The sequence below is a fragment of the Chiloscyllium punctatum genome, chromosome 13 (assembly GCF_047496795.1).
Source record: "Chiloscyllium punctatum isolate Juve2018m chromosome 13, sChiPun1.3, whole genome shotgun sequence".
In the NCBI taxonomy this organism is placed as follows: domain Eukaryota; kingdom Metazoa; phylum Chordata; class Chondrichthyes; order Orectolobiformes; family Hemiscylliidae; genus Chiloscyllium; species Chiloscyllium punctatum.
Window position 1 is genome coordinate 79,730,623 of NC_092751.1, and position 19,800 is coordinate 79,750,422.

The window sequence follows — 19,800 nt, forward strand, 5'->3', positions numbered from 1 at the left end:
AATTCCAATAGCAGCATTGGTTTCCTTTGATTCTTCATTTCTATGGCTCTAGGGCCAGTGTTGAGGATATTCAGCCACATCAGGCATCACAGGCAAATATGCTGCTATTTACACACCGCAGCATGTGTCCCAGTGTGAAAAGTGTGTGAGAGAGAGAGAGTACATGGATGTGAAGGAGTGCCAAGGTGTGAGTGCACAAAGAGAGCGTGTGAAAGCACGAGAGAGCGTGTGAGTGCACGAGTGAGTGTATGAGAGCGTGTGAGAGTGCGAGAGTACATGTGAGAGCTTGTGAGAGCACAAGAGAGCGTGTAGAACACCTGTGTGTTAGAGTGTGAGAATGTGTGAGAGCGCAAGAGTGTGTGAGAGGACAAGAATGTGTGAGTGCACATGTGTATGAGAGTGCACGGGTGCGAGAGAGCGCCTGGGTGTGTGACAACACCAGGGTGAGAGAGAGTACGAGAGTATATGAGAGAGCACCTGAGGGTGTGAGAGACCACCCGGGGGTGAAAGATCGCCTGGGGGTGAGAGAGCGCCCTAGGGGTGAGAGAGCACCTCGGGGTGAGAGAGCACCTCGGGGTGAGAGAGCGCCTGGGGGTGAGAGAGCACCTCGGGGTGAGAGAGCACCTTGGGGTGAGAGAGCACCTCGGGGTGAGAGAGCCGAGATGGGACCATTCGCCACCGCCGAGGACTCTTCGTCACCGCCCATTGGCCACTGAGGATGATTCGCCACCGCAAGTGTTTATAACTCATTTTTATGTATAAACCAATAAAGTGATATTCATTTCACCTCTTTTTTTATCAATATGTAGTATGTTGTATAAATAAAGGAGACTGAGAAGTATGAAAGAACAGGCGGGAGGGAAAACAATCAGTACATCTATATATTTCTGGTGGTGAATAGTCTCCAGAGGTCAAATGACCCCAGAGGTCAAATGTGCTGTGGTGAATCGTCACCAACCCAAGAGAGCGCCTGGGGGTGAGAGAGCACCTGGGGGTGAGAGAGCACCTGGGGGTGAGATAGGCCCAGGGTGAGAGCGCCTGAGGATGAAAGAGCGCCTGGGGGTGAGAGTGTGCCCGGGGATGAGAGAGTGCGAGGGTATATGAGAGAGCACCTGAGGGTGTGAGAGAGTGCCTGGGGGTGAGAGAGTGCAAGGGTGTGAGAGAGCACGAGGGTGTGAGAGCACCGAAGTTGTGTGAGAGAGTTCCTGGGTGTGAGAGAGTGCGAGGGTTTGAGAGAGCGCGAGGGTTTGAGAGAGCACGAGGGTGTGTGAGAGAGCACCTGGGTTTGTGAGAGAGCGCCTGGGTGTGAGAGAGCACGTGAGGGTGTGAGAGAGCGCGTGAGGGTGTGAGAGAGCGCCTGGGTGTGTAAGAGAGCGCCTGGGGGTGAGAGAGCACCTGGGTGTGTAAGAGAGCGCCTGGGGGTGAGAGAGCACCTGGGTGTGTGAGAGAGCGCCTGGGGGGTGAGAGAGCACAAGAGCCTGTGAGAGAGCGTGAGATAGCGTGTGAGAGCATGAGAGCATGTGAGAGTGCGAAAGTGTTGTGAGTGCGTGTGAGAGAGTGCCTGTGTGTGAGAGAGCTTGAGAGGTCGTGAAAGAGCATGAGAGCATGAGAGCATGAGAGAGCGTGTGAGAGTGCGAAAGTGTTTCAGAGGACACAGCTTAAAAATACGGGGAAGACCATTTAGGACAGAGATGAGGAGAAACGTCTTCACCCAGAGAGTGGTGGTTGTGTGGAATGCTCTGCCCCAGAGGGCAGTGGAGGCCCAGTCTCTGGATTCATTTAAGAAAGAGTTGGATAGAGCTCTCAAGGATTGTGGAATCAAGGGTTATGGAGATAAGGCAGGAACAGGATACTGATTAAGGATGATCAGCCATGATCATGTTGAATGGTGGTGCAGGCTCGAAGGGCAGAATGGCCTACTCCTGCACATATTGTCTATTGCCTATTGTCTCTTGTAAGTGTTGTGAGTGCGTGTGAGTGTTGTGCCTGTGTGTGAGAGCGCAAGAGAGCGTACGAGAGGTGAGAGAGTGTGTGAGAGTGACAGAGTGTGAGAAACCATGCGTGTGTGAGAGAGAGAGAGAGAATGTGTGTGTGAAAAAGAGCATATGTGAGAGACAGCGCCAGGGTGTGAGAGAGTGCGCGAGAGAGTATGAGAGACCATTTGAGGGCACAAGAGTGTGTGAGAGCACGAGAGTGTGAGAGCGCGAGCGAGTGTGTATGTGAGACTGCGAGTGTGTGTGAGAGAGCGTGAATGCGTGTGACAGTGCCTGGGTGTGTTACAGCGCTTGGGTATGTGACAACACAAGAGAGTGTGAGTGTGAGAGAGTTCAAGAATGTGTGAGTGCGAGAATGTGTGAGAGCGCGTGAGTGATTGAACAAATGTGTGTGTAAGAACATACTGTGTGTATGTCTATGAGAGAGAGCGTGCATGTGTGAGAGAGAGTGTGCATGTGAGAGAGTTTTGCATGAGAGAGCATGTGTGTGAAAGAGATTTTGCGTGTGAGTGTGCACCTGGGTGTGAGAGGACATTTGAGAACACACCTGGGTTTGCGAGAGCGCAACAGAATGTGAGAGTGAGTGAAAACACGAGAGTGTGAGAGAGCGCGAGTGTGTGAGTGCACAAGTGTGAGAGAGTGCGCGTGTGTGAGAGAGCGCGCATGTGTGAGTGAGCGCACATGAGAGAGAGTGCATGTAAAAATGCATGTGTGTGAGAGCGAGCGTGTGAAAGCGCCTGTGTGTAAGAGTGCGAGGATGTAGGAGAGTGCCTGGGTGTGAGAGAGCACATAGGTGTGTGAAAGCACAAGGGTGTGAGAGTGCCTGAGTGTGTGAGAGCGCCTAGGAGTGTGAGAGAGCGCCTGGGTGTGAGAGAGCGCAAGGGTGTGAGAGAGCGCCTGGGTGTGTGAGAGCACTTGGGTGTGAGAGAGCGCCTAGGAGTGTGAGGGAGCGCCTGGGTGTGTGAGAGCACGAGGGTGTGAGAGAGCGCCTGGGTGTGAGAGAGCATGAGGGTGTGAGAGAGCACCTGGGAGTGTGAGAGCGCCTGGGAGTGTGAGAGCGCCTGGGAGTGTGAGAGAGCACCTGGGAGTGTGAGAGCGCCTGGGAGTGTGAGAGAGCACCTGGGAGTGTGAGAGCGCCTGGGAGTGTGAGAGCGCCTGGGAGTGTGAGAGCGCCTGGGAGTGTGAGAGCACCTGGGAGTGTGAGAGCGCCTGGGAGTGTGAGAGAGCACCTGGGAGTGTGAGAGCACCTGGGAGTGTGAGAGCGCCTGGGAGTGTGAGAGAGCACCTGGGAGTGTGAGAGAGCACCTGGGTGTGAGAGAGCACCTGGGAGTGTGAGAGAGCACCTGGGAGTGTGAGAGCGCCTGGGAGTGTGAGAGAGCACCTGGGAGTGTGAGAGAGCGCCTGGGAGTGTGAGAGCGCCTGGGAGTGTGAGAGAGCACCTGGGAGTGTGAGAGCGCCTGGGAGTGTGAGAGAGCACCTGGGAGTGTGAGAGCACCTGGGAGTGTGAGAGCGCCTGGGAGTGTGAGAGAGCACCTGGGAGTGTGAGAGAGCACCTGGGAGTGTGAGAGCACCTGGGAGTGTGAGAGCACCTGGGAGTGTGAGAGCACCTGGGAGTGTGAGAGCGCCTGGGAGTGTGAGAGAGCGCCTGGGTGTGAGAGAGCGCAAGGGTGTGAGAGAGCACCTGGGAGTGTGAGAGCGCCTGGGAGTGTGAGAGCGCCTGGGAGTGTGAGAGAGCACCTGGGAGTGTGAGAGCGCCTGGGAGTGTGAGAGAGCACCTGGGAGTGTGAGAGAGCGCCTGGGAGTGTGAGAGCGCCTGGGAGTGTGAGAGCGCCTGGGAGTGTGAGAACACCTGGGAGTGTGAGAGCGCCTGGGAGTGTGAGAGAGCACCTGGGAGTGTGAGAGCACCTGGGAGTGTGAGAGCGCCTGGGAGTGTGAGAGAGCACCTGGGAGTGTGAGAGAGCACCTGGGAGTGTGAGAGCACCTGGGAGTGTGAGAGCACCTGGGAGTGTGAGAGCACCTGGGAGTGTGAGAGCGCCTGGGAGTGTGAGAGAGCACCTGGGAGTGTGAGAGCGCCTGGGAGTGTGAGAGAGCACCTGGGAGTGTGAGAGCATGAGGGTGTGAGAGAGCACCTGGGTGTGTGAGAGCGCCTGGGAGTGTGAGAGCACCTGGGAGTGTGAGAGAGCACCTGGGAGTGTGAGAGCGCCTGGGAGTGTGAGAGCGCCTGGGAGTGTGAGAGCGCCTGGGAGTGTGAGAGAGCACCTGGGAGTGTGAGAGCATGAGGGTGTGAGAGAGCACCTGGGAGTGTGAGAGCACCTGGGAGTGTGAGAGCACCTGGGAGTGTGAGAGCGCCTGGGAGTGTGAGAGAGCACCTGGGAGTGTGAGAGCGCCTGGGAGTGTGAGAGCGCCTGGGAGTGTGAGAACACCTGGGAGTGTGAGAGCGCCTGGGAGTGTGAGAGAGCACCTGGGAGTGTGAGAGCACCTGGGAGTGTGAGAGCGCCTGGGAGTGTGAGAGAGCACCTGGGAGTGTGAGAGCGCCTGGGAGTGTGAGAGCGCCTGGGAGTGTGAGAGCGCCTGGGAGTGTGAGAACACTTGGATGTGAGAGAGCGTGACGGTGTGAGAGAGCACTTGGGTGTGAGAGCGCCTGGGTGTGAGAGCGCCTGGGAGTGTGAGAGCATGAGGGTGTGAGAGAGTGCTTGAGCATGAGAGAGCGCTTAGGTGTGAGAGAGCGTGAGGGTGTGAGAGAGTGCCTGGGTGTGTGAGACTGCCCGGGTGTGTAAGAGTGCCTGGGAGTGTGAGACTGCCCGGGTGTGTAAGAGTGCCTGGGAGTGTGAGAGTGTGAGGGTGTGAAAGGGCGCCTGAGTGTGTGAGAGCATGAGGGCGTGAGAGAGTGCCTGGGTGTGAGAGAGCGCCTGGGGGTGAGAGAGCACTTGGGTGTGTGAGAGAGCGCCTGGGGGTGTGAGAGAGCGCCTGGGGGGTGAGAGAACGCCTGGGGGTGAGAGAGAGCACCTGGGGGTGAGAGAGAGCACCTGGGGGTGAGAGAGAGCACCTGGGGGTGTGAGAGAGTGCCTGGGGGTGTGAGAGAGTGCCTGGGGGTGAGAGAACGCCTGGGGGTGAGAGAGCACCTCGGGGTGAGAGAGCGGCTGGGTGTGGGAGAACGCAAGGGTGTGAGAGAGCGCCTGGGGGGTGAGAGAACGCAAGGGTGTGAGAGAGCGCCTGGGGGTGTGAGAGAGTGCCTGGGTGTGGGAGAGCGCCTGGGGGTGAGAGAACACCTCGGGGTGAGAGAGCACCTCGGGGTGAGAGAGCACCTCGGGGTGAGAGAGCACCTCGGGGTGAGAGAGCCGAGATGGGACCATTCGCCACCGCCGAGGACTCTTCGTCACCGCCCATTGGCCACTGAGGATGATTCGCCACCGCAAATGTTTATAACTCATTTTTATGTATAAACCAATAAAGTGATATTCATTTCACCTCTTTTTTTATCAATATGTAGTATGTTGTATAAATAAAGGAGACTGAGAAGTATGAAAGAACAGGCGGGAGGGAAAACAATCAGTACATCTATATATTTCTGGGTGAATAGTCTCCAGAGGTCAAATGACCCCAGAGGTCAAATGTGCTGTGGTGAATCGTCACCAACCCAAGAGAGCGCCTGGGGGTGAGAGAGCACCTGGGGGCGAGAGACCGTGAGGGTGTGAGAGAGCGCCTGGGTGTCTGAGACCGCCCGTGTGTGTAAGAGTGCCTGGGAGTGTGAGAGCGCCTGGGTGTGAGAGTGCGCCTGGGTGTGAGAGTGCACCTGGGAGTGTGAGAACGCCTGGGTGTGAGAGTGCGCCTGGGAGTGTGAGAACGCCTGGGTGTGTAAGAGTGCCTGGGAGTGTGAGAGTGTGAGGGTGTGAAAGGGCGCCTGAGTGTGTGAGAGCATGAGGGTGTGTGAGAGAACACCTGGGTGTGAGAGAGTGCCTGGGTGTGTGAGACTGCCCGGGTGTGTCCGAGTGCCTGGGAGTGTGAGAGTGTGAGGGTGTGTGAGAGAACACCTGGGTGTGAGAGAGTGCCTGGGTGTGAGGGAGTGCCTGAGTGTGAGGGAGTGCCTGGGAGTGTGAGAGCGCCTGGGTGTGAGAGAGCGCCTGGGTGTGAGAGAGTGCCTGGGTGTGTGAGAACATGAGAGTGTGTGAGAGAGCACCTGGGTGTGAGAGAGCGCCTGGGTGTGTGAAAGAGCGCCTGGGTGTGTGAGAATGTGAGGGTGTGTGAAAGAGCGCCTGGGAGTGTGAGAGTGCCTGGGTGTGTGAGAGTGCCTTGGTGTGAGAGAGCGCCTGGGCGTGAGAGAGCACCTGGGTGTGAAAAAGCGCCTGGGTGTGTGAAAACATGAGGGTGTGTGAGAGAGCGCCTGGGAGTGTGACAATGTGAGGGTGTGAGAGAGCACTTGGGAGTGTGGGAGCACGAGGGTATGAGAGAGCGCGAGGGTATGAGAGAGCACGAGTATGTGTGAGAGAGCACGAGGGTGTGTCAGAGAGAGCACGAGGGTGTGTGAGAGAGAGCACGAGGGTGTGTGAGAGTGCAAGGGTATGAGAGAGCACGAGTATGTGTGAGAGAGCACGAGGGTGTGTCAGAGAGAGCACGAGGGTGTGTGAGAGAGAGCACGAGGGTGTGTGAGAGAGAGCACGAGGGTGTGTGAGAGCGCGAGGGAGTGTGAGAGAGAGCATGAGGATGCGTGAGAGTGCCTAGGTGTGTGACAGCACCCGGGTGTGAGAGAAAACCTGGGTGTGTGAGAGAGCGTTTGGGTGTGTGAGAGCGCCTGGGTGTGTGAGAACGTGAGGGTGTGTGAGAGAGCACCTGAGTGTGTGAGAGAGCGCTTGGGTGTGTGAGAGAGCACTTGGGTGTGTGAGAGAGCACTTGGGTGTGTGAGAGAGCGCTTGGGTGTGTGAGAGAGCGCTTGGGTGTGTGAGAGAGCGCCTGGGTGTGTGAGAGAGCACTTGGGTGTGTGAGAGCGTCTGGGTGTGGGACAGCGCCTGGATGTGTGAGAGAGCACCTGGAATGTGAGAGTGTGAGAGAGCACCTGGGAGTGTGAGATGGCTTGGGTGTGTGAGAGCGTGAGGGTGTGAGAGCGCGTCTGGGAGTGTGAGAGCATGAGGGTGTGAGAAAGCACCTGGGAGTGTGAGAGGGGCTGGGTGTATGTGAGAGCACCTGGGTGTGTGAGAGAGAGCACGAGGGTGTGTGAGAGCGTGAGGGTGTGTGAGAGAGAGCATGAGGATGCGTGAGAGTGCCTAGGTGTGTGACAGCACCTGGGTGTGTGAGAGAGCACCTGGGTGTGTGAGAGAGCACTTGGGTTTGTGAGAGCGCCTGGGTGTGTGAGAGAGCACTTGGGTTTGTGAGAGCGCCTGGGTGTGTGAGAGAGCGCGAGGGTGTGTGAGAAAGCACGAAGGTGTGTGAGAGTGTATGGGTCTGAGAGAGCACCTGGGAGTGTGAGAGAGCGTCTGGGAGTGTGAGAGAGCGCCTGGGAGTGTGAGAGGGCCAGGGAGTATGAGAACGTGAGGGTGTGAGAGAGCGCCTGGGAGTGAGAGAGCGCCTGGGAGTGTGAGAGGGCCAGGGAGTATGAGAACGTGAGGGTGTGAGAGAGCGCCTGGGTGTGAGAGAGCGCCTGGGTGTGTGAGAACGTGAGGGTGTGAGAGAGTGCGAGGGTATGAGAGAGCACGAGTGTGTGTGTGAGAGCATGAGGGTGTGTGAGAGAGAGCACGAAGGTGTGTGAGAGAGAGCACGAAGATGTGTGAGAGCGCGAGGGTGTGTGAGAGAGAGCACGAGGATGCGTGAGAGTGCCTGGGTGTGTGACAACGCTTGGGGGTGTGAGAGCACCTGGGTGTGTAAGAGAGCGCGAGGGTGTGTGAGAGCACCTGGGTGTGTGAGAGAGCACTTGGGTGTGTGAGAGAGCACTTGGGTCTGTGAGAGCGCCTGGGTGTGTGACAGCGCTTGGGTGTGAGAGAGTGCCTGGGAGTGTGAGAGCGTGAGAGTGTGAGAGAGCACCTGGATGTGTGAGAGAGCACTTGGGTGTGTGAGAGAGCACTTGGGTCTGTGAGAGCGCCTGGGTGTGTGAGAGAGCGCGAGGGTGTGTGAGAGCACCTGGGTGTGTGAGAGCGCTTGGGTGTGAGAGAGTGCCTGGGAGTGTGAGAGCGTGAGAGTGTGAGAGAGCACCTGGATGTGTGAGAGCACGAGGATGTGAGAGAGTGCCTGGGTGTGAGAGAGCGCCTGGGTGTGAGAGAGTGCCTGGGTGTGAGAGAGCGCCTGGGTGTGAGAGAACGTGAGGGTGTGAGAGAGCACGAGGGTGTGTGAGAGCGCCTGGGTGTGTGAGAGCACGAGGATGTGAGAGAGCGCCTGGGTTTGAGAGAGCGCCTGGGTGTGAGAGAACGTGAGGGTGTGAGAGAGTGCGAGAGTATGAGAGAGCACGAGTGTGTGTGTGAGAGCATGAGGGTGTGTGAGAGAGAGCACGAAGGTGTGTGAGAGAGAGCACGAAGATGTGTGAGAGCGCGAGGGTGTGTGAGAGAGAGCACGAGGATGCGTGAGAGTGCCTGGGTGTGTGACAACGCTTGGGGGTGTGAGAGCACCTGGGTGTGTAAGAGAGCGCGAGGGTGTGTGAGAGCACCTGGGTGTGTGAGAGAGCACTTGGGTCTGTGAGAGCGCCTGGGTGTGTGACAGCGCTTGGGTGTGAGAGAGTGCCTGGGAGTGTGAGAGCGTGAGAGTGTGAGAGAGCACCTGGGTGTGTGAGAGCACGAGGGTGTGAGAGAGTGCCTGGGAGTGTGAGAGCGTGAGAGTGTGAGAGAGCACCTGGGTGTGAGAGAGCGCCTGGGTGTGAGAGAGTGCCTGGGTGTGAGAGAGCGCCTGGGTGTGAGAGAGCGCCTGGGTGTGAGAGAACGTGAGGGTGTGAGAGAGTGCGAGGGTATGAGAGAGCACGAGGGTGTGAGAGAGTGCCTGGGTGTGAGAGAGTGCCTGGGTGTGAGAGAGTGCCTGGGAGTATGAGAACGTGAGGGTGTGTCGAGAGAGCGCCTGGGTGTGTGAGAGCACCTGGGTGTGAGAGAGCGCCTGGGAGTGTAAGAGCACCTGGGAGTGTGAGAGGGCCTGGGAGTGTGAGAGCGCGAGGGTATGAGAGAACGTGAGGGTATGAGGGAGCACGAGTGTGTATGTGAGAGCACGAGGGTGTGTGAGAGCGCGATGGTGTGTGAGAGCACGAGGGTGTGTGAGAGCGCGATGGTGTGTGAGAGCACGAGGGTGTGTGAGAGCGCGATGGTGTGTGAGAGCACGAGGGTGTGTGAGAGCGCGATGGCGTGTGAGAGAGAGCATGAGGATGCATGAGAGTGCCTAGGTGTGTGACAGCACCTGGGTGTGAGAGAGCACCTGGGTGTGTGAGAGAGCGCGAGGGTGTGAGAGAGCACCTGGGTGTGTGAGAGAGCGCGAGGGTGTGTGAGAGCACCTGGGTGTGTGAGAGAGCGCGAGGGTGTGAGAGTGCACCTGGGTGTGTGAGAGAGCGCGAGGGTGTGAGAGAGCACCTGGGTGTGTGAGAGAGCGCGAGGGTGTGAGAGAGAGCGCGAGGGTGTGAGAGAGCACCTGGGTGTGTGAGAGAGCGCGAGGGTGTGAGAGAGCACCTGGGTGTGTGAGAGAGCGCGAGGGTGTGAGAGAGCACCTGGGTGTGTGAGAGAGCGCGAGGGTGTGTGAGAGAGCACCTGGGTGTGTGAGAGAGCGCCAGGGTGTGAGAGAGAGTGCCTGGGTGTGTGAGAGAGCGCGAGGGTGTGAGAGAGCACCTGGGTGTGTGAGAGAGCGCGAGGGTGTGAGAGCGCCTGGGTGTGTGAGAGAGCGCGAGGGTGTGAGAGTGCACCTGGGTGTGTGAGAGAGCGCGAGGGTGTGAGAGAGCACCTGGGTGTGTGACAGCGCTTGGGTGTGAGAGAGTGCGAGAGAGCGTGGAAGAGCGCAAGAGTGTGTGAGAATGTGCGTGTGAGAGAGTGTGCATGTGAGAGACAGCTTCTGGGTGTGAGAGAGCGTGAGAGCATGTGTGAGATCGCATTAGAGTGTGTGAGAGCACTTGAGAGTGTGTGAGAACCTGAGTGTGTGAGAACGTGCGTGTGTGAGAGAGAGTGTGTGCATGTGAGAGAGTGCGCCTGGCTATGTGAGAGCGGCTTGGTGTGTGAGTGTGCGAGAGCATGTGAGAGCACAAGAGCGTGTGTGGGAGCGTGCAAGTGTGTGAGAGAGCGCGTGTGTATGTCTATGAGAGAGTGTGTGTGTGACAGACAGTGTGTTTGAGAGCGAGCCTGTGTGTGAGAGAGCATCTGGGTGTGAGACAGCGAGGGTGAGTGAGAGTGCCTGGGTGTGAGAGAGCGTGTGTGTGAGAGAGCGTGCGTGTGAGAGACAGCGTGCTTGTGACAGAGTGTGTGTGTGAGAGAGAGCGCACGCACATGTGTGTATGTGAGAATGTGAGCGAGAGAGAGTGTGTGTGTGTGTGTGTGTGTGTGTGTGTGTGTGAGAGAGGGCATGCGTAAGTGCAAGTGAGTGTGTGACCCAGCCCCTACACTAAAAGCAGCTCTGGTCATGCTCAGTTAGTGCTGAATCCTTACCCCTGATCCACAGAATCTGCCGAGTCTGGGGGCAACACTCTCGTGACCGTCGTACAGCTCCAAGTAATCGTATCCGCAGTCTATCTCTTCCTCAATTTCAAATGTCTGGAAGATCAGTTCCACCCCATAACCATCTTCAGCCACTATCACCCAGTCACAGTCTGACTGTCCTGGGTAGTTACTGTCTCCGTACTGTGCGTGTGAGTACAGGTGCTTGGTTCGCACCTCAGCCCGGAGGTGTCCTCCACATTCTGAAAAGCGATGAGTTGTTAGGTTAAGTCACATTCATGGGTCGACCGAGTTCTGATGCTGTAATATCTCTGGAAATCACAAACGGGAACCACATCCCTCCCCCAATTCACTGACCAATGGGTTTTGCACTATCAACACAACACCGACCACTCAAACAGGAAATATGCCCAAACATTGTTTCAAGATCTGTCCACTCGATTCCAAAGATCCAATTTTGGAAGAAGGTGGTGTGACTTTGTGCTGGAATAAGGACAGTTTGGAAATGTGATCCATATCCATTAGAGAGTGAGTCCCTGAACGCAGCTCCTGGAGAGCTGGTACAGTTCAAACCAAGCAAGTGGCAGTGTGGGAAACTCTCATTGTTCACCACACTGACATTTATCAGCCTGGTTGAGTTGGCTCAGAACACCTTGAGCCTGCCTTTGTACCAAGTGCACAGACTGGCACCAGAGGCTGGCAGTGTGTGGCACCAGATGCTGAGACTGGCTGTTGAGAGAGTGTAGAATGAGGGACGAAGGGTGAGCCTGCGTGAACAAAGGATCTGATAGCCTGACGTCTCTGGGAGTCGGGGGGGGGTGGGTGGTCCTCAGAGTGCAGGATCTGTGACCGATAGAGTGAACAGGTGGTAAGGAATAAGGATTTTATTTAACAGTTTATGACCTTTCGAGATGAGACAGTTTGTGCAAGTTATAGTCACTGTTCTCACCTGTGCTGTGTTTGGCCTGAAAGCCCTTTCTCTGGACTGAAGCATCTGAGAAGAACTTGATGAACATTTTGTTGCTGCTGGAAAGGGCAGGCTCAGGTTTTCTGCTCCCGCAGTAACGCCCCAGCATTGGGGACCCATCGTCAGGTCCATCGTAAACCTCCAGGTGATCATAAATGCATTCCTGGTGCTGTTCGATTTCAAACTCGGCGAAGGTCTGTTGGGTAAAAGTTCAAAGTGTTTAGCACCACCAGGGATGTAAAATGCGATCCAATACAATTTGGTACCTAGAGAGAATGGATTCCTTCTGATCTGAAGCCTTTCAAACTGTGTCCTCTCCCACAATGCCAATGGGATGTTTCCCAAATTCCCAGACCATCTTGCCAATGGGTTTGCTCACAACACCATTGCCAACGGAAGGAGCTGGCTTCAGAGAAGCTGCTAGCATAGTTACCATGGAGCATGTGCAGCCAGAGAGAAAGAGAGACATTTATCCCATTTCATAAGGAGAGGTTGTGTCCTAGTGGTATTATCATTAGACTATGAATCCTGATCCCAGGTAGTATCCCTGGGTGCCAGGGTTCAAATCCCACTGTGGCAAATGGAATTTGAACAGCCATCACACTCCTGCTCTATAACCCTGATATAATGTTGGTCTGCCTTCGGTATTTTCAGGGTTTGATGATGCTGTCGCTCCTATCAGTGAACCCTCTTGATCCTCACATGCTGGAGTAGGTCTGTACATCACGAAAATAACTCCAGGTGCAACAGTAATAATCTCTGTGAGCCTTGTCTTAGCACCATGATCCCACCACCCCCTGGGATTAAGGGGAAAAGCCCAGCTGGTTCACTAATGTTCTTTAGGGAAGGAAACTGCTGCCATTCTGTTTTGTTTTATTCTCTCATGGACCGTGGGTGTCTACTGGCTGGCCAGCACTTACTGCCCACATGGGAGTCCAGACCCACAGCAATGCAGTTGACTCTTAATTGGTTCCTGGGCCACTAGGGAAATAAATCCCAGGCAGTGATGCTCACACCTTGTGAAAACGCAAAATTGGAAGCGCAGCCAAAATCACTCTGAGCAGCACCAAGATCCGATGGCAGTGGTGTAATAACAGGAATTAACCCAACAGGGTGTTAGCTGAGAGAAAATGATGCTGGAAATGAAGTACATAATCCAGTTGAAGGTCAACATTAACTCACTGACTGTGGTATATCTAGTTAAAGGCTCAGCCATCACACTCCTGCTCTACCCTGATATAATGTTGGTCTGCCTTCGGTATTTTCAGGGTTTGATGATGCTGCCTCTCCTATCAGTGAACTCTTGAACATGCTGGAGTAGGTCTGCACATCACCAAAGTAACTCCGGGTGCAACAGTAATATTCCCTGTGAGCCTTGTCTTAGCAGCATGGTCCCACCATTCCCTCTTCAACCTATCTGATGGTGAATCAAAACCACACAGGGGAAAGTCTGACAGGAATTGTTAAGTCGTTTTATTTCATACAGAGGCAACAAACTGAAACTATTCAGGCAAACTCACTTTAGATAATAAGGAATGTTAATGACTGCCCAAGAGCAAGGATGGACATCCAAGGTTAAATGGTGGGGCCTGTAGGGGGTGGGCCATGTGTGGTAGTCACATGACAGGTGACAGTCACATGGTGAACCCACCAGTGCTGAGATCTTCCTCTGATGATATGGGCTTAGCTCTCTTATTGTTATATGTGACGGTAAACTGATGGAAGGGCAGTACGGTGGCTCAGTGGTTAGCACTGCTGCCTCACAGTGCCAGGGATCTGGGTTCAATTCCATCCTTGGGTGTGCAGTTTGCAAATTCTCCCCTGTGTGGGTTTCCTCTGGGTGCTCCAGTTTCCTCCCACAATCCAAACCTATGCAGGTTAGGTGAATTGCCCACAGTGTTCAGGGATGTATAGGTTAGGTGCATTTGTCAGAGGGAAATGTAGAGTAATAGAGTAGGGGAATGGTTCTAGGTGGGTTACTCTTCGGACTTGTGGACTTGTTGGGCCAAATGGCTTGTTTCCACAAGGTAGAGAGTCTATGATCATTGTCAGAGACGCCATCTTTCAGATGAGGGTTTAAACTGGGCCTCACCTCCTCACTCAAGCTGATTACAAAAAGGATCCCGTGGATCTATTTGAAGGGCAGAGCCTGTTCCTCCTGCTATCCCAATCAATATAATTCCTCAAACAGCATCTGATTGTGGGAGATCACTCTGCTACCAAATTACTTATAACAGAGACTGAATCACAGAACTGTTCCAACCCAGGAGGAGGCTGTTCAGCCCATCGTCTCTGCATGATACAAGTGGACAACACAGAAGGAGGTCACATTAGTATCAGCTCCACTGAAGAACCAGTTAGTTCGTCCCACTCCCTTGCTCCTTCCCTATTTTCTGACAATATTTTTCTCCATCTATTTATTCAATTCCTTTTTAAAGGTTTCTGTTCAATCTGTATTCACTGCCCTCTTGGGCAATGATCCCAGTTTGTAACCAATTGCTGCACAGAAAGGTTTTGGTCACATCATTTCTGGCTGTTCCACCAATCGTTTTCAATTTGCGATGTGATCACCCCTTCAGCCACTGGAAACTGATTCTCTTGATTGACTCTGCAAATCCTTTGTATTTCATCTCCCGAGAGCCTTGTCAGCTCCGAGCAGGACAACCCAGGTCATTGTAATCCCCACTTCTTCTGCTATTCTTGTGAAGCTGTTGTCCACCCTCTCCAAAGCCTAGCATCCTTCCTAACGGTGTGCCATCCACAGCAGGACACAATACCCCAGCTGTTTTATAATTGTTTACCTTAACCATCTGACGCGTGTGCACTGTTCCTCTATTTACAAACCTAAATCATTTTGGAGATGTCCAGAGATTATGAAAGGCAAGATATAACTATAACTCAGTTTCAAGGTGGCTCAGTGGTTAGCACTGCTGCCTCATAGCACCAGGGACCCAGGTTCGATTCCAATCTCAGGCACTATCTGTGTGGAGTCTGCACATTCTCCCCGTGTCTGCGTGGGTTTCCACTGGGTGTTCTAGTTTCCTCCCACAGTCCAGAGATGCACAGGTTAGGTGGATAGGTCATGCTCAATTGTAAAGGAGGTAAAAACAATGACTGCAGATGCTGGAAACCAGATTCTGGATTAGTGGTGCTGGAAGAGCACAGCAGTTCAGGCAGCGTCCTGTGCATGGTGTCAAGGGATGTGTAGGCTGGGTGGATTAGCCATGGGAAATGCAGGCTTACAGGGTTGGGAGGTGGGCTCTGGGTGGGATGCTTTCTGAAGGGTCAGTGTGTGCGCTCTATGGTCTGCTTCACGCAGGAGGGATTCTATAATTCAACATCTACTCCCTCCCCCACCAACACTCAGCAGCAGCAGTGTTGGTACAAGATGCACTGCAGAAATTCACCAGCGATGAATTAGACCGCCTGTTCCAAAGCCACGGCCACTTCCATCTAGAATGACAAGGGCAGAGGCCCCTGTGACCACCACCCCTGCAGGTTCTCCTCCAAACCACTCACCATTCTGACCCGGAAACCTATGCCTGTTCCTTCACTGTCACTGAGTCAAAATCCTGGAACTGCCTCCCTCAGAGTATTGTGGGCCGACCTACAGCACATGGACCACAGTGGGTCAAGACAGCAGCTCCAACCTCCCCCAGCCACCACCCCCCCCCCACACCCCTACCTTCTCAAGGGCAGACAATAAATACCAGTCCAACCAGCAATAAACCCACGTCTCATGAGTGAATGAATAAAAGAACATTCCTCTTTTCTGGTTCACGTCTCGAGTCGGACAGCAGCTTAGTGTAAAATGAAAACAGTTACCAGCTTGAGTCTATGGCCTGCGGTGGTAGATATGACCCAGGTACACTCCTTACGACTGGGGTACTTGTCAGGCCAGTTTGGACTGGCAATCACTCCCTCAGCACTGCTCGTTTTATGCTCACAGCCAGCTGGAAGGGAAGCAGTGGAAAGGTTTTGTTGAAAATCATGAATTTTTATTCAAATTCAATTTAGAACTTCCACATGTTAGTGCACAGACCCTGCTCCAACTGGATGGCTAGCTTGTAGGGGGTCACCTCTGGCCTCTGAGATCTCTGCAATCTCACTCACAGCCTGCAACGACCTGATCGAGAACATCACAAAGTGTGCATTCCCACTCCAGAGGTAAGCACCTAATCTAGGTTGACACTGAGATAGACACACACATACTCAGTCACACAACAGACGTACACAGTGTACACACACACACACATACATATCGACATACTCACTACACACACACACACACACACACACACACACATACATAGACAAACAGGCAGACATGCACACAATAAGAACAGGGTCATCGCAGTATGATTGTGAGCTGAGTTCAACATAAGAGTTTTCAGCCCATTTAGTGTGGATTTGTAACCTTGTCCACAACTGAATATAATAGGAAAATGGCCATTATTCTCTAAATATAAGAACATATGAATTAGGAGGAAGAGTAGGTCATTTGGCACCTTGAGCCCGGCCTGCCAATCAACCAACTGATGGGTCTTCTACCTGATCCCCATCCTCCTGGATGGTTCCTGTATTCCTTGATAACATTAACATCAAGAAATCTGAGCTGAACCCTGCTGAGGGTTGATTGAGGCTACACAGTTTCAGAGTAGAGAGTTGCAATGAATCACACCCCTTCCCATTCCTCCTGCTCCTCCTCTCTGTCGTAATTGGCATGCCTCTTATTCCGAGATTATGGACCCAGGTTCTACACACTCCTCCTCCAACCCCAAACAAACCCAAGCTGAGGCTACAACCTCTCAATGCCTACGCTGTCAAGCCCCGGAAGAGTTTTGTAAATTTTAACAAAAACGCCTCTCAATTGTTCAAAACCACACAGAATGCAGATCCAGGCTCCTTAATATCTCCTCATGGGACGATTGAGTCACCGTGGACCACTGCTGAGATCCCTCCAGGGCAAGTTTATCTTTTCCTAGGTGACTTAGACTGTAACATAATATTCCAGGCATGTTCTTACAGAGACACGACATAATTGCAGAAAGACACTTTTATGTCTATATGTCTTTGAAAAAAGGCTAACAAACTAAGTATCTTCACTACTACAGAAAGTGATTGAGGCCAAAAAATGTACATGCTTTCAAGCAGGAGGTAGATATAGTTCTTGTGGCTGAAGGGACGGAGGGTGGGGTTAGGGTATTGAGCTCGATGATCATCCATGGTCAAGTAGAATGGTGGAGCAGGCCTAAGGCCTGGTCCTATCTGCTAGATGGTCTGAATTTCCATCTTGCACATGATCCCACCTGTCAGTGACTCATAAACACAGACACCCAAGTCCATTTGAAGCTCAGTACTTTCCAGAGTCTCTCTATTTGAGAAATGGAAGTTATGACAATATACAGTACCGAGCAAGTACAAAAGGAACCATGTTATTGGATCACATGGGAGTTGTGGGATCTGGCTAACCTGGTGCCATTCACTCACACTGATCTCACATGACGAGAATGAACTGCCAATATCCAACTCGCTGTAGCCATTTAAGAAGGCAGCTCCGCATTAACCTTCTCAAAGGCATAAATGCTATAGCCCAGTCAGCAATACCCACTTCCCATGAATAAGTAAAAGTCTACATCATCCAGCCCACTGAAAATACAAATTTGAATCCAGTAATCCATTGGTTGGTAAATATTACACCCAATTGATAATTCTCCACCAACCGAGACTGAAATCATCATAACTGGTGCCTTACACTCACTGACTCCACTGACACCATCATTCCCACCTCTGCTTCCAAAATTTTCCTCAAGACTTTGCTACCACCAATCTTGCTCATCCTAATCCTCTCCTATCCAGTCTCCCATCCCTCCTGCAGTGACTCTGCCCAAACTCTGCTGGTTATTCTCCATCACTGCCTAGCTCTCTGACCCTGGATTCCAAATGTTTCTTGATTAAATAACATTCTCCTTATCTTTGAGCATCCCCTTGAGGTCTCTCCACCCTCACCTCCAGAACATTTTCTTCCTAATACCCAACCCTCTCGGGCCTTGGACATGTCGCCTCATTTTGCTCCGCAATTGACCATAGATCCTTCAGTGCCCCACATTCTGGAATATTCTCTCACTAAACCTCTCCCAGTTCATCATTGCCTGTGAGGGCCTTCCTCAAGACTAACGTTTAGATATACTTTTCAATACCTTTTTCTTGTTTGGCTATCCCTCTGGGGCGCTATGAAAGGTGTCCCCCACTATGTATGTGGCAGGTACTCATGTGACTCAGTCAACATTGTCTACCTCATACGCGGCAGGGAATGACGCCCTGACGCATGGTATATCGGTGAAACTGAGCAGAGGCTACGACAACGAATGAATGGACACTCCGCAACAATCAACAGACAGGAGGGTTCCCTCCCAGTCAGAGAACACTTCAGCGGTCCAGGATATTTGACCTCGGATCTTCGAGTGACCATCCTCCAAGGTGGACTTCGGGATAGGCAACGATGAAAAGTGGCCGAGCAGAGGCTGATAGCCAAATTTGGTACCCATGGCGATGGCCTCACCTGGGACCTTGAGTTCATGTCACACTACAGGTGACGCCATTGTACTACACGCACACACACACTCTCCTACAGACCCATACACTCATGCGGACCCTTTCTCATACACTCACACATACACAAATGCACCCTCTCACAGACTTATTCCCCTTTACATTCACACTCACACACACTCTCTCACAGACACTCATAACTCCACCCCCCCCACCACAAACACACACATATACATATGTAAGTTTGGGGGTGAATTTGTACTTGCAGAATTACATTTTACTTTGCTCAAAAACTGCATGAATCCGTGTAAGATTCTATAAATCCGTGTTTTTGACCAGAATCGGTCTGAACACGAGTTCACTTGAGAATGTAACTTCTAAAAAAATTTTGCAATTTACACATGAAAGAACTGAAACCAACATGGTAACTCTAAAAGATGAGAAACTTAACAAACAATCCAGGTCTTTTTCAATATATAATTTCAGTTACATCACACTGTAAATGTTTGCTATAAATTCTGTGTCTTACGATCTTAATTCTCCACAACCACCTGGTGAAGGAGCAGTGCTCTGAAAGCTAGTGCTTCCAAATAAACCTGTTGGACTGTAACCTGGTGTTGTGTGATTTTTAACTCTGCTAGGGAAGGGGAAACCATCTAGCCATCAGCGGGGCACCCAGTAACTGGGCAGAATGAGAGAGACAGAGATGATGGGCTCACTGACCTTCTTTACAATCAAGGCCGTTCTCATGCAGGGTGAAGCCATGGCGACACTGGCAGATGTAACTCCCGAGCGTGTTCAGACACTCATGCTGACAGCCACCGTTACCCACCGAGCACTCGTCTTTATCTGGAAGCCAGAGGTTTGTAAATCGGGAGTTAACAGCACGAGATCAAACCTCACTTGACCAAGACACTCTGCTGTGTGATCAGAGGCTCAGCCAACAGCTAACATGCCTCAAGATAGGGTATGTCGCCAAGTGTAAAAACTGTGGCTCTGAACAAGGAACCCCTTCCCAACGCAGGATGGTCACCCAACCCTCACCCTGGGATAGTCACTCTCACCTCACTCATAACCAGCATCTCAAAGAAGCCAATCAGTCTGGCCCGCATTTCCTATATCCTGATTAGCTGTGCCTATAAATATCATCTTTAGCGTTTGTGATTCAAAATAGCAATATTTGGGCATTGGTCATGTTTGTGGCAGGTCCTTTTTAAAGAAACGTGAGACAGACGGTCCCCTCAGAACAGTGACCATACTTAACGTTTCAGAGGGCAGGTGACTGTGGACCCTGGAGTGTTAATGGCAAATTGTTTACCATGGTGGTATACAACAAGTGCAGTAAACATTACAGCGTGTATTAGTTTCAGATAATCATGGCTACATTTCAGGTTTAGAAAGCACAGAGATTTGAAAGCTTTTCAGGCAGCGCAGAAGAGACCTACCAGGGTTAGACACAAAAGTCATTCCTCTTCTGGAAAGGAATTTGTTTCAGAGCAGGTAGGGGAAAACACAGTTAATTCAGTCAAAAGGTTTAGTGTGTCTAACTTCCAAAGCAGGTTAGAAATCTGCAGGTTTTTCGGAGCTGAGCAAGTCTAAGCTCTTGGTTTTGTGAGTGAGTATTTGTGCAAGGTGACTCCACAGTTCACAGGACAGAAACTGAAGAGTCAATTAAGTAGAACTTAAAGAT

The 19,800-nt window shown here is 52.5% G+C and overlaps 1 protein-coding gene across 1 annotated transcript in view; it reads right to left on the bottom strand.

Moving 5' to 3' along the window:
* Positions 1-19,800, bottom strand: part of LOC140484563 (tolloid-like protein 2) — a 174,573-nt gene that overhangs the window by 2,166 nt on the left and 152,607 nt on the right. Inside the window, exons 16-19 of the mRNA XM_072582942.1 lie at positions 18,834-18,959; positions 15,384-15,511; positions 11,541-11,754; positions 10,583-10,833 (exon numbers count right to left, since the gene is read on the bottom strand). Coding sequence (XP_072439043.1) covers positions 10,583-10,833; positions 11,541-11,754; positions 15,384-15,511; positions 18,834-18,959 — 719 coding nt within the window. The remainder of the gene's footprint in view (positions 1-10,582; positions 10,834-11,540; positions 11,755-15,383; positions 15,512-18,833; positions 18,960-19,800) is intronic.